The sequence below is a fragment of the Anser anser genome (genome assembly GCF_964211835.1).
Source record: "Anser anser genome assembly, chromosome: 21".
NCBI classification, from domain to species: domain Eukaryota; kingdom Metazoa; phylum Chordata; class Aves; order Anseriformes; family Anatidae; genus Anser; species Anser anser.
The window spans coordinates 4432676-4445643 of NC_139742.1; the positions used below are offsets into that span (position 1 = coordinate 4432676).

Sequence of the window (12968 nt, forward strand, 5' to 3'; positions counted from 1 at the left end):
GTGTGTGCATGTGGCACAGGCTCCCTTTTATTTATTGCTTAGAAGAAAACCCCTCCTTGCCCACCAGGGCTGGCAGTCCCAACTGGGGCCTGTCCCAGCTCCAGAACTTGGCTCCCACTTTGGCTCTGCCCAATTCTCCCTTCTCAGCCTGTTTGGTGTCCTTGCTCTTGTTTTTGTGACCGTCCTCGCTATCTCCTTCTCTCGTTCCCAGGGCCGTGGAAGCAACGTGATTCATTGCCGGAAGGATGGCACCTGGAGCGGCTCCTTTCATCTCTGCAGGGAAATGCAGGGCCAGTGCGCCCTGCCCACGCAGCTCAACAGCCACCTGAAGCTGCAGTGCTCCAGCGGCTACGGAATAGGTCTGTGAGCATCAGCCCCGGCCACCTGCCACGGGGGAGGCAGCTCGGCAGGGAGCAGTGAAGGGAATGAGGAGGAGGATGGGATTGAGAGGGAGGAAGGAAGGAGTCTGCAGTCCTCAAAGTCACCTTCTCCTATGGAGCCCTTTACTTGAGTGAGAGGTTGCTATGGGTAGATTTATAGGGAACTGCTTTTAGGAAGTATGATGCTCTAGAGTCTAGGAGGCACATAACGTGCTGACTGCCTGCTCCTTCTGGCATTTCTAGTTTCATCATGTCCCTTCTCAGCCAGCTGGTTTTAAGGGGCAGCCAGCAAGCCAGACTGCACCAAAGATACATCCAGCCCTAAAATAAGGGGAGATCTTGCACCTCAGCTTGCTCTTACAATTTTGTAATGTCCCCCTCCTTCAATCCCGCATACACACGCACACCTCAGATGCCAAAAGGCAGGACGCTGGCAGGGAAGCACAGCAGCAGGATCATTCAGATCACTCCAGAAAGAATATAAGACCAGCTGAGCATCCCCTTTGGTATGGCAGTTGTTTAGGAGCTTGTTTAAGGATGTTTTGCCCTTCCACCTGGGGTGTCTGGTCACTTTGCAGGGAGTGCTGAGCTTTGGGGTGCTTTCTGAGCTCAGCTTCTCTTTGTGTCACCTAGACATACTTTCCATACTGCAAATACACAAAATTGTATTTTCAGCCCCCATTTTTAAAGTCTCCCTGCTGCATCGGTTGCAATGGGAGCTGCACAGGCTGCAACCCCACCAGACCCCTTCCTGCAGCCCCCCACCAGGCCCCCCACCCCCGTCTGCCCCTTTGAACTTGGAGAAATTTCCTCGTTTTGCGGCTCCCTCATTATATCGCAGCCATGCGAGGGACCACGAGCCGCCTTGTGTTCCCTCCCTGGGGAGGAGAACACAACCTGGATGAGATCACCGCTCTGTAACGATGCCAATTACAGATCATATATCAAAACAATTCTGACCCGCTCCTCGCTCTAAGTGTAAATAGTGCGGCAGAGCGCAGGAGAGCAAGCAGCAAGCAGGCTGCGGCGACTCTTAATGTGGCAAGGCGTTTTACCCTTGAGATGAGGTTACCTGCCTGAGCTGGGCAGGGCTTTACAAGGGGAGAAATCCAGATTTCTGGCCTGGAGAGGGGAGCCTTGGGGCTGGGAACAGGAGGGCCTGCAGCTGCCTGGGCAGTGGGCTCCTGCCTTCCCTCCATCCTCTCCCAGCCCTACCAGCTTGGCTGCAGGTCCTGTGCCCAGATGCAGGGTCTGGTGGATCTGTACCTGGGACAAGACCATGCAGCTGTCCTGGAGGCAGTGGGATCATGGGCTGGATCCTCCTGGAGAGCATGAGGAACAGCTCGCAGAGGGCACAGCGGCCGTTGGCTCTTATCCTCAGCAGATGGAGACATACCACACACTTTGTTAGGCTCACCCAGCACCACCTTTCGGGATCAGGTTGTTGGGGTTTTCTTCTCTTTTTGGTGTTTTCGGGAGCCTGATCGATGGCCTTCCGAGAAGGCGTGCTCCTTCCACTCGCTCGCAGTAGGTCTTCAGGCACTTGTCCAGGGGGTCCATGGAGCCGCTACCACATGCACTAGAGAAGCAAAACAAACCCCAGGCACTCCCCGAGCTTCCCTGGCCAAGCAGGGTCTGCTTTGCTCCCGCTGACTCCTCCACGCGGGAGGACGCGAGAAGGCAGAAGCAGGTGCGGAAAATAATAGCATCCAGTCGTGGTCACTGTGAATCCCACACACCTTCGGTAATTTCTCAGACACCTAATCTGCCCTTCCAGGCTGAGGTGTGTGTTGAGTCAAAGGTTCAGCTCTCCAAACCAGCACAGAGATTAATTCCTCCCCCAGCGCTGATTGGAGTGCAGAAATCCTAATGACATGTTTGCAGCAGCTGTGCCATTCAAGAGTGATTTTCCAGGGGGGAAATGGTAATGGTCCAACACACTAGGGCTTACTGTTGTGTCACCACAGGGCTCTGGGATATTGCCGCAGAGTATCGCAGCATGTTTTAATAAAGAAAGGACACGATTCCCACTGGGCATGACAGTTAATCAGAGAAAAAACAGGTTTATGTGTGAACAAAGCCATCATTACCTCTCTGCGTACTTCTTATCAACTATGGGACTTAGGTGATAGCTCGCCTGCAGTATCATTAGGTTTGGCCACCACCTGAAAGATTATTATTGAAGGTCTGTAAATTTGCTAGATCAAGCGGGAGGATTATGTCATGTCATAGGTGAGATGAGTTCGGCAGCCTTAGCTTAATCAGTCCCATTGCTTGAAAGAGCAGTCGAAATGGAAAAACTTCCACATTTTCTTGGTGATCTGAAAGAACAAAACCTGACCCCCCTTCTGGAGTTAATAGCCAGAGAAATATCTAGATATGCAGCTCATATAAAAAGACCCTGGAATATCTGCCCACCCCCCCAGTCTCCTGCTGAGAGGCAGGGTTGTACTCAGCATTTCATGTGTGGCTAGAAGATATGTGATAGTTATGGTTGACTGCTAATTGCAATTTAGGAAAAATGAGCCCTAATCCTGTCCTTCAGCTGGAAGGATGCTGAGAGGGTAAGAAGCTGCTTGCTTGGTGCTGTACCTTTATCCTCTCTATTTTGTGTGCAGGCGCGGAGTGTACCACCTCGTGTCTGGATCACAGTCATGAGCCCATCCTCCTGCGTGTGAACGAGACTGTGCAAGACATCCAACACTGGATGAACCCTCAAAGAGTGAAGGTCAGTGCCTGACAATTTTACTAACTAATCCCTTGCTGCGTGTTTGCATGCAGTGAGCAGTGTTACCTGTGGTTCATCCAGTGAGGAGAGTTTATGGGGAAAGCTCTTCTGCCCTTTAGAAAAGAACTCCTGGTTTTTGTCGTGTCTTTGTGTGCTGTTCTAGCAATGTGGTGCCTTTTTCTCGAAGTTGTTTTCTTTCTGTGCTTTCCCAGTGAAAATCTGTTCAAGGTAGAGGCCCCAGTTCACTGTGCTCAGATCCACCTAGCACCTCCAAGGGTCTGATGTGGGAATGTGATTCATTACACAGGAAAACGTGATGGAAAATGAGAGAACAGGCACCGGCCAGATCCTATTCTCTTCCTCCTCTTCAGTACAGTTCAGGTGGCAGGGCTGGATTTTTCGACACTGCTTTAAGATGACAAAAGAAGCTGATACAGAGGATATTTTGTTTCCTGAAGCAGCAGAGCTGGCTGGGTCCTCCCCCCGCCCATTTACCGGCATGCAAGAGCTGCCTGCTCAGCACAGCCCCTTCCAGAGGTCACCACTTCTTCCTCCTGCCCTGCAAAGGCACAGGCAGCTTGCGATGTGCTGTTCCGTGCGTCCTCCAGCACACGGCAGTGCCATCTGCCCCTGTGGGGACACTCAGGCCCACACACAATACCTTGCACACACACTCAGCCACGCACATGCATGCTGCTGGCAGCAAATAGCTGCTTGTTTCCTGTCTCCACTGGGATACCAGTGGGAGACACCCACCGCTTTCTGAAAACCCTCATGCGTCTACATAAACATGCCCTCCTGATCTGAAATGCCTGCAAACAGGCGCTTGTGCACAGGCAGGGGTTCTGCAGGTGTAGGCACCTACCTGGGTGTGCTCAGATGCATATCAGAAGGTGCTGGCCCATCCATCACATGCCACCAGAGTGCAGGTTGCTGGAAGTGCTTGAGCAAACACCGTCTGCCTTTATATAGTTGGCCCTAGCTTTGCCGCAGCCTGTGCTTTGCACACTCGAGCTAGATTTAGTAAGAGAGCAGGCAGCCAGCACAGCCCCAGTATATACGGAGCAGCTTTGGCGATCTATTTGCTTCACCACATGCCTAAATGTGTACCCAGGGCTTGGGATTTTTTCAGTCTGGCCTTGGCTGTGGGTAGCAAGCTGCTCTGAAAATCTCCACCACTTTATATTTCCCGATTTCATACAGGGCCATACGGAGCAATAGACTAAATCCTGGAAAGGGATGAGGAACATAAGTCCAGAGAATACGACAAGCTCACAGTGTCCATCCCAGCTTCCCAATCACTCCAGACGCCGAGATTATATTACTGCCTAAGCCTGGGCTTTGCCAAGTTTCTGGCATGAAACATAAAGAAAACCCCTATCTCTGCATTAGGGGCGATTTCTCACTGGCCCTTTCCCGAGTGCTAGACTTTTAAGTGGTTTTGTAATTCATGGTGAAATAAAGTGACAGCTTCCCTCCAGTTCTCTGCTGTGCTCCTTCGTTTATTGATGCGGGTGCGCAGAGGGAGCTGTAACGAGTTTTATACCTGCAGGTCTCTGGAGGGCTCATTAGGCAGCAGGGAAAACACAGAGTAATAAAGGGGGAGATGAGGGGAGTGAGGGATGGAGGCAAAATCAGTTTCCAAGAGTACAGTGGTAAATAAGACCTTGTTTGCCCTGATGGTGAGGACCTTGCAGGAGCTTTAGGCTGTGAGTAGATACAAGTTTGACCCACAAACGCTTTGTAGGTGAGATTTGGGCCAGAAAACTTCCACTGGGAGATGGAGGGGAGCCTTTTGGGGCCTGCAGAGAATGGCTCTGTTCTCTGTCTCCTTGGGACCCAGAGCTATGTCCTCCCAGACAGGGCCCGGCTGGGTTGTGTAAGGTTTTCTGCTTGTCAAGCAGCGGCTGTGCATGCACCGGGCTGAAAGGCAGACCTGCAGGGCAGGCGGCTGGTGGGGCGATGCTAAGACATGCCAGAGGGGATTTTTTTGGAAGCTGTAAGACATCCGTCACGTTCCGCTCCTCAGATAAGAGGATGTCACCCACGGGGAGCTGTGCCTCGCAGGGAGCCCACGCTGGGGGAAAAGCTGCTGCCAGTGGAGACCCTGGGGAGATGGAGACTGGGATGCCTTAGGGGAAGGTCCCCATGGCAATATGCTGTGTATCATTAATAATAAGTGTCTCTATTTACGTTCACTGACAGCTCGCTGTTGTGCCATATGAGCAAAGCGACCAGCTGGTTGCATTTACGCGCAATCTTTGTTGATCTTGAAGTACTTGAATAATACAAAGGAAACACTTTTAGTTACTTAATTTCAGCCACAAATAACGTACAAATCAGTGCAGTATGAACAGTAGATAAAGGCAGAACCTATCTGTGGGGCCTATATTTGAGAGGACAGGCACAGATGAAACAGGGAGAGCCGGCAAGAAAAAAGTATATTTGTGTGTGACTGCTCAAGCAACAGCTGTTGTGGAAGCAAAGTGGGAAGAGGGAACCATCCCTCCTCTGGGAGTTGTTTAGAGCAGAGCTGTGCAAATCACTTGATTTTTCGGTTCGCTGGAAGTTCTGTCAAATTAAAAAAAAAAATGTTTTCTGCTAACCAAAGTGATTTTTTTGTTGCTGTGATTTTTGGTGAACCAAAAAATTGGAGAAAAACCATGTTGGTTTGAACATAACTTCATATTTAATTTCCAATCATTTTTAATCTTTTTGTTTAATAAATGAAATAAACTTAGAAATTAAGTGTCCTCTCAAAGGAACAACAACAACAGCAGATACTTTGTTTAGAAAAGTGTCTTAATATTAATGTGTTTTTTCAGAATTGATTGAGGCTGTGTTGCTTTGCTTGGTCTGAAACAGATTGCTGAAATCAGGGCAAATTTGCAGTGTCTTCCAAATCAACATGTTCAGCAGGAACAAAAAAAAGCCACCTGAAATCTCTTGTGTGTCTGTTGTGCTGTGGCAGGCCGTGTTCGGAGCAATCATTGCTCTGCCCATGATTTCCCATTTTCCGCGTGCGTGCAAGGGGCAGTGAGCTGCTGAAGACACCTATAGATAGAGCTGCCAAGACTGACTATAAGGCAGTGGAGAGAAAAAAGTGAAATGGCTCGGAAGGACAGCTTGACAGCTCTTTCCCAGTGACTGCCGACACCTAATTTCCTAGGTTGTCTGAGTTTGGGTCCTTGCCTTTGTGTCAAATGCTTTGCAAGCACGTGCATGCCTGGTTAGCCTCAAAAGGGTCTGCGTGCCCTGGCTGTGCCTACCAGCGGGGCTGACAGGGGATGCTGCCCCACTGCTGGTGATGTTTTCCCCTATGCCTTGCACCCAAACACGGCAAGTCCTGGGATTTTGGATGTCCTGAAGACATCAAGGGGAATTCTCCTTAAATACCGGGAGCAACCAGAATCTGTCCCTCTTCCTTTAGGCTTTGCAGCTTTCCTCCTTTCTTCCCCTCAACTCTTCCTGCGAGTTTTGGGCTCATTTTGCAGGCAGAGAAACTGAGTCACGGCACGGCGAGGTGATTTATGGCAGTGTGGGGACCGAGTGCTCAGGAACACAGGGGCTCCTGGCCTGTGTGGAGCTACAGGAGGCCACAGCCACCAAGATCCACGTCTCCCCTCCCTTGTCAGCAGCGTCTGGTCCTCTCACCACCCCGACGTTCAGCTCATGGTTAATTGCCACGTTCATTTAGTGCCTGAGGAGAGAGTTAGCCGAGGCCAGCGGATGCCAGTCCCCATGCTCCAGCCCCGGGGGACACATGGCCCATCTAAGGTGGAGGAGAGCTCTCCAAGGCCTCTCCTGGGGAAACCTAATCCCCTCCGCAGCCCGCAAATGGTTGACATCATTGTGTCAGTCCCACAATGGAGAGGGAAGCGCCATGACCGGAGGCACTAGGTCTTCCCTCACAAGGAGAAAATGACAGCTTGATTTGCTTTCTTGGCTCTTTGTTACCTACTGTGGGAGCGCATCCCGGCTTCCTCTCCCTTCGCGGCAGATGGAGTCACAGCCACCAAACTGCAGCTGGAGCTGAATTGCGTTTATGGGACGGGGACAGAAGCACAGGCAAGGCACCACGGCCAAGCAGGAGGGCAGCTGTGCTGCAGAAGCCGATGTGTGAGGGCAGCCGGGAGCCATGAGGCCTGCGCATGTCGCTGCAGAGGCCTGGCGGTGTGTGGAGGGATGGGGCTCACGTGCTGTCGCAGAGGGAGAGGCCCCAAGGGCTTCCCCCAGCACATGTCAGAGGTGGTCCTGCCATCCTCTTTTTGCACCTTTTGTGCGTGCTGATGCCATTGGATCCTGGTCATGTTAACAGGTTCCTGGCTCAGTGCTGCCTACACCACTCTTTGCTTTTTATTCATTGATTTATCTCTTATCTCATTGCTCAACATAGCACCCTCCTGCACCTTTGTGTCTGTTAGCACTGCAAGAGGCAGAAGCGATGCCCAGCAACCTGAATCCTCCCCAATTTCTCAATTTTCCAGCCCTCTACCCACTCCCCCTTTCCTGCCCTGCCACACCGCACACAGCACAACAGCAGCCTGAGGGTACAAACAGGCCTTGTGCTGTGAATTCAGGTTTGGAAAATCAGCAAGGGGAGCCAGGACTGTGATCAAGGCCCATTCCCCAGCATACTCTGCTTCCAGCTCCATGAAATTTAGCAGGATTGAACCTAGCTGGAGTAGCTCTAATAGTCTCTGCTAGCAAAGAATCATCCGAGGAGAAGGTGAAGTAACTGGGACTAAGCCATTGGGCCACATTCCCGTGCAGGTCTGTCCAGTTGAATCCTTTTGGCAGACACTGACTCTCGCAGAGAGGGGAAGAGATGAGTGGTGATTGTGGTGAAATGCTCTGGTTATCTGCTGGGACCTGAAACCTTTCCCAGGAGCTGTGTGAGTGTCCCACTGACCCAGTGATTAATCTCATGCAAGGTCAACTGGCTGTCCTACGCTGTAGCCTGGGGCTGCATGGCCTTTCCCTGGAAGCCGTCCAGCCAAAGGCTGTTTTAGCCACTGGGACTTAAGACGACCTCGAGGCAGAGCAGAGATCTGTGCTCCGAGGAGAGCACCGTCCTAGCAGAGGCATCACCTTCCTTCTGCTCCTCTAAGGAGGGGAAGGACAAAATGCAGTAGCTGCTGGGTTTTTGATGCTGGGAGGGTCGGGGAAATAGTGCATCTTCTCTGAGGGACTGATCTCATTTGGAAACCTCCTTTCATAAGAGCCTGTTTCAGAGCTATTTGACTCCTTTTGTTAGCTCCAAATGCTCATAAACATCCACGTGGTTCAAGAGGTTTTGTAGATATTGATGCTTCTTACCAGGGGAATGTGAGATGCCCGTTGGAAGTGCACTTTTCCTCCTTATTGGCTGGCCTCACATACGGGAGGCAAATGCCTGAGTTCTTCTACTTTGGTTTAAGACTTTGGTTCAAAGGCTCCTGAACTGCTTCCTTTCCTCTCCCCCCTCCCGATCTGTTGACTGGCCTTGTTTATTTTGAAACCTAGAAAAGTTTCCTTTCTTTTCCCTCTGAAGTGCAATAAACAGAAGGGGGGGGGGGGGGGGGAAATCTCACCATTTGTGGCAGGCAACAGCCTGGAAATCTCCAGCTGTCTGTCAGGAGCGCGCTGGGGGAGCACCACGGGGCCCCCGCACCTTGCAGCCTCCCTCCTGGGGGACAAGCAGCGTCCCCCCTTGCCCGGCCGCTTCTGCACTCACACAGACAGGCCCTGTTGTGAGGCAGGTGGGGCAAGCCGGGCTTGACTAATAGTGGAAAATCCGAGAGCATCGGAAAGATAAACAACTCCAGTCAGATAGTATAAAAGTCCTTTTGCTAGCACACGCCAGGTAAGCCTCAAATGACAGAAACTGTGAAAACATGCTGAGGTTCCCCTGCAGATGGATTAAATTAGACCTCAAATAAACAGGGGAAGGGATGGCTTGTGCGTCAGGTCTTCCCAAATGTTAATTCCTTCCTTCCCCATGCCTCCATCCAACCCCAGCCCCTGCCCTTTGATGAGTACCCGCGTTTTCATCTTGCCCATTGTAGTGTTTCATCCGCGGAAGATAACCCAAAAAGGAACATTGTCATGATGAAGGGATGGGAGTCCCATCACCTAGATGTCCATGGTATTGGACGTCCATCTCCACTGACTGGCCAAACCTTTCATCCACTCTTAAAATCTAATTTTCCATGTCTGCAGGCAGACAATGACTGCCCTTGGTGTGTCTTCGAGTAGGCAGGTATCTCATTCTTCTCCAAAACTAGGCACTCCAACTTTTTTCTTACAGAAAATCTGTAAACATAGTCTGTACAGAAATTATTATAAAGCTCATAGAGTGTAACAGATGACGCTGTCCTTTCTGGGGGTTATTTTGAAGGTGTGTAGTGGGATGTGCTTCTATTTAAGATCTAAAGGATGGTGCGAAAATGTATCTGAAAGTCCACCTTTATCTGTTTACATCTTCAAGAAGTACAGATATGGGTAGTGAAACAGAGCAATGCTTTGCAGCACCAAAGAAATCCCTAAATGAATTCCTAAAATGACTCCTCCCTACCCAAGAGCTGGACAGTGGACCTGTGCCTTTGCCTTTCTCTGCCTTGTTCCCCCACCATAAGTAAAATATTGGACATGACATTTTAGGAAAACCTTAAATATTATTTTACTCTCAAATGTTCTGTTATTGCAAGTGTCAAGTCCAACACTTCTTGTAAATACCTGGAGGAGAGCCAGGTCCTGAGAACACAAGAGGTGTTAGGAACTGAACTTCATTGGTTAGGTACAGGAGAGCCATAGGAACCAGCACGCTGACTTTCTGTACACTGATTTCTTTGTCTTAACTTGATTTTTTTTTCCTTCTCTCCTCCAGAGCGTTGTCTGCACGGCAGGACTCAAGTGGTACCCTCACCCTTCCCTGATTCATTGTGTCAAAGGCTGTGAGGTGAGCTTTTGCGTTAGTTCAGATGGTCCCTGCTAGCTCTTCTAAGTGTTATGGTAGCAGTCACTACAGTCATGTGGGCTGGAAATATTTTTCAAGTGGGGCAGACAGACTTTTGCCTTGACCATCCTGTCAATTAAACTGAGATCTCCTGCACTAGTTCTGACACTCTGTGTTGAAACTGGTGATTTTCCTAGAACTGATGGCTGGGTGAGGTGACTCTTGCAGGAGCTGAATGATCAAGTGGGTTAAGAAAATTGGTAGACCTTCAGAAATTCCCAGGATTTGGGACTTCCTGGGAAGTTGCAAAAAGCTTTTACTTGTTTTCCACATCTTACTAAAGAACCAATGCTTTCTAAGGCAAGCTAGGCTTCAGGCTTTGATGTGGAGATAGATAAACTTTAAGAATGCCAGAGGAAAAAATGATGCCACTTGGTGGACAGCACAGCTGGACAGTGAGCAAGTCATGCATCCTTCCACCAAGTGCCTCTATCTGAACAAGAAAAAAAATCCGAAAAATGTAGTTGCATTTTCAGCAATGATATATTTTTACAGTCTTACTTCTTATATGCAATAACCAATTACTTTGGAGAATGATGTTTCTGCTGGCAGCAATCTTTGTGAAGTCAGAACTCTTAAGATGTTGCCAGTGGTTAGGCGGGGCTGGAGCACCTTTCTCTGGGTCATGGCACTCATGTGGTTTCCATCATGCCAGGACTTGAGTGCTTCACCCACCTAAAGAAGTCAATCCTTGGGGCACCTTTGTGGGAAAAGTGGGAAAACTCATGGGCAGGGGCATTGGTTGCATGGACGTGCTCTGGAAGAGCTGTGTCTTGAACCCAGATCTGCCTTCATGCAGCACCAACTGCACTCTCGCACTCAGTAAGCCAGTTTTACAAGCGCACTGAAGTTATTTGCCCACAGTGGTGGAACATGGCACAGAACTCCTAAATCTGACACAAAACACTAGACCACATTGCTGTATGGCATGATTTGTCTTGAAGTGAAAGACAGGTTTCCTTCGCATACAAATGGTGGGCCCAAGAGGGTAATAACTCTCCAACAATGTAATAGTTTCTGTCTAGTTGCTCCCTAAATGAAAAGCATTCTGCTGTCAGTGCTTTGAATGTCATAAGCCATCTCACGCATTACATTCATGCAGGCTGGCTGGGCGCCCCTATTCTCCAAAGAGAGCTAAAATAACATCCAGCGACCATTAAGAAATGCCATTCAGGTGCTGATGCACCATTGGGTATCCATTCTCCTGCTGTTTAAGGGTAGTTGTTACTGAGGCAAACTTTGCAATGATGTAATAATTTACCAGAAGCCATTATTACTGACATGCTTTTTCTCAGCATTTTCCTTCCTTCCATCATTGTTAATTGCCAGATCCCTCTGCATCAATAGACACTTCCTTCTTTTCATCATTCATTCAGCAGTGTCACTGCTTCGCAATCTATCATCTTGGAAGGCTTTGCCTAGACAATTGATAATGGCCTCTAGCATCATTTTTAGAGCATGATGCTTCCAGGATCCAAGAATGGGCCAGAGCTTGTTCTCTGGCATTAAGATTTCAGAAGAAATGCCGTCTTCACCAAGGCTTTTTCATGATTATGGAAACAGGGAATAATATGCCAGTAGGTCAATGATACTGGGCCAGTAAGCTGATACAATCCCTAATGTATTAATTTCCTTAGCATTAGGGAGGGTTCCCTGAATAGAAGGCTGCAAGCGGGGTGTTATTTTGCTCTTGGCAATCAAAGTGGTAACCCAGACTGCTGCAATGTGATTTTTTGTCGCTCCCTAGTGGCAGGAATAGAGGTTTATGAGTCAGCCATGTACTTCTAGGCAGCTAACTTAGGTGTTTTATTGGAAAACTAGTGCCCCTGGGCTACCTATATAGTTAGTGGAGAAAACAAGGCTCCTCCAAAAATGTGGGAGCACTGAGATATGCATGATACTACAGACCTCACCCTTGACAGCCAGGCCTCCAGGGCCTCCCAGATGAGGATTTGGGTACCAAATCGTAATAGATGTTATTTGTCCCATTGTTTTCCTCCAAAGGATGGACTTGCCTACTCTGTACCAGTGTGAACAAATGGCAAATTCTTCCGTAAATTCCTCAGTACTTTTCCAGTGTTCATAGGTGTCGGTTACAGGTATAAGCATGGAAAATTAAAGTAAAACTTTTCTCAACAAGCAGGCAAGGCCAGGCAATACAAGGGAAACATGGAGAAGCCTATTGAAATGTCTTGGGAGGTTGAGCAAAGTTCACCTTTTTGAATATGACCAGGTTGGCAAAAAAATCTCTCTCCATCTGTTTATAAATCATTCCCTTGTAACTCATGGTATGTTAATTAAATTGGAAGGGCCTTCACAAGTTAAAGCCTTTGTCTATATAAATGAGTCAATCTGTGGAAGTCAGTGGAGTTAAGCCAGTTTGCAGGGATAGGGCTCTCACCCTGTAATTCTGCTTTCCTTGTTGGCATTTGTTGAATTTGCTTGTAACAAAACAAGTGACAGTCGATTAGTTGGTTGCTTCCTGGTAGTCCTGCTCTGGTCCAATATTGCCATTATTGCCTGGACTTCCTATACCCTGATAGAGATCCTTAAACTTGCAAAACAGCAGCAGTAAAAGCTTGCATCTGCACCACTCCACAGCGTCCATTTCAACACAGATGAGTATGGCCGTGGCTCTTTCTGGGGAGAACATGGCAAACTCTCACTGCTGGTTCCTCAGGTGTCTATCATCAGGAAATCTCTGGTACTGCAATTGCTGCAAAATCCTCCCAGGAACCCTCCACAAGCCTCCCCAGCCGCTCTGTGAAGATGACTTCTTATAGGAAAGTCCCTTGTGTGTTTTTCTCAGTGCAGAACAAATGAATTTTCCGAAGAGCAAATAAAATGGGAATGGCCCCGTGAG

The 12968-nt window shown here is 49.0% G+C and overlaps 1 protein-coding gene across 19 annotated transcripts in view; it reads left to right on the top strand.

The window, feature by feature from the left end:
- The window catches only part of PAPPA (pappalysin 1), a 361421-nt gene that overhangs the window by 330032 nt on the left and 18421 nt on the right, over positions 1-12968 (top strand). For all 19 annotated transcript variants that reach the window (XM_083807365.1, XM_083807367.1, XM_083807366.1 and 16 more), the window contains 3 exons: positions 212-359; positions 2999-3108; positions 9977-10048. In XM_083807365.1, coding sequence (XP_083663491.1) covers positions 212-359; positions 2999-3108; positions 9977-10048 — 330 coding nt within the window. The remainder of the gene's footprint in view (positions 1-211; positions 360-2998; positions 3109-9976; positions 10049-12968) is intronic.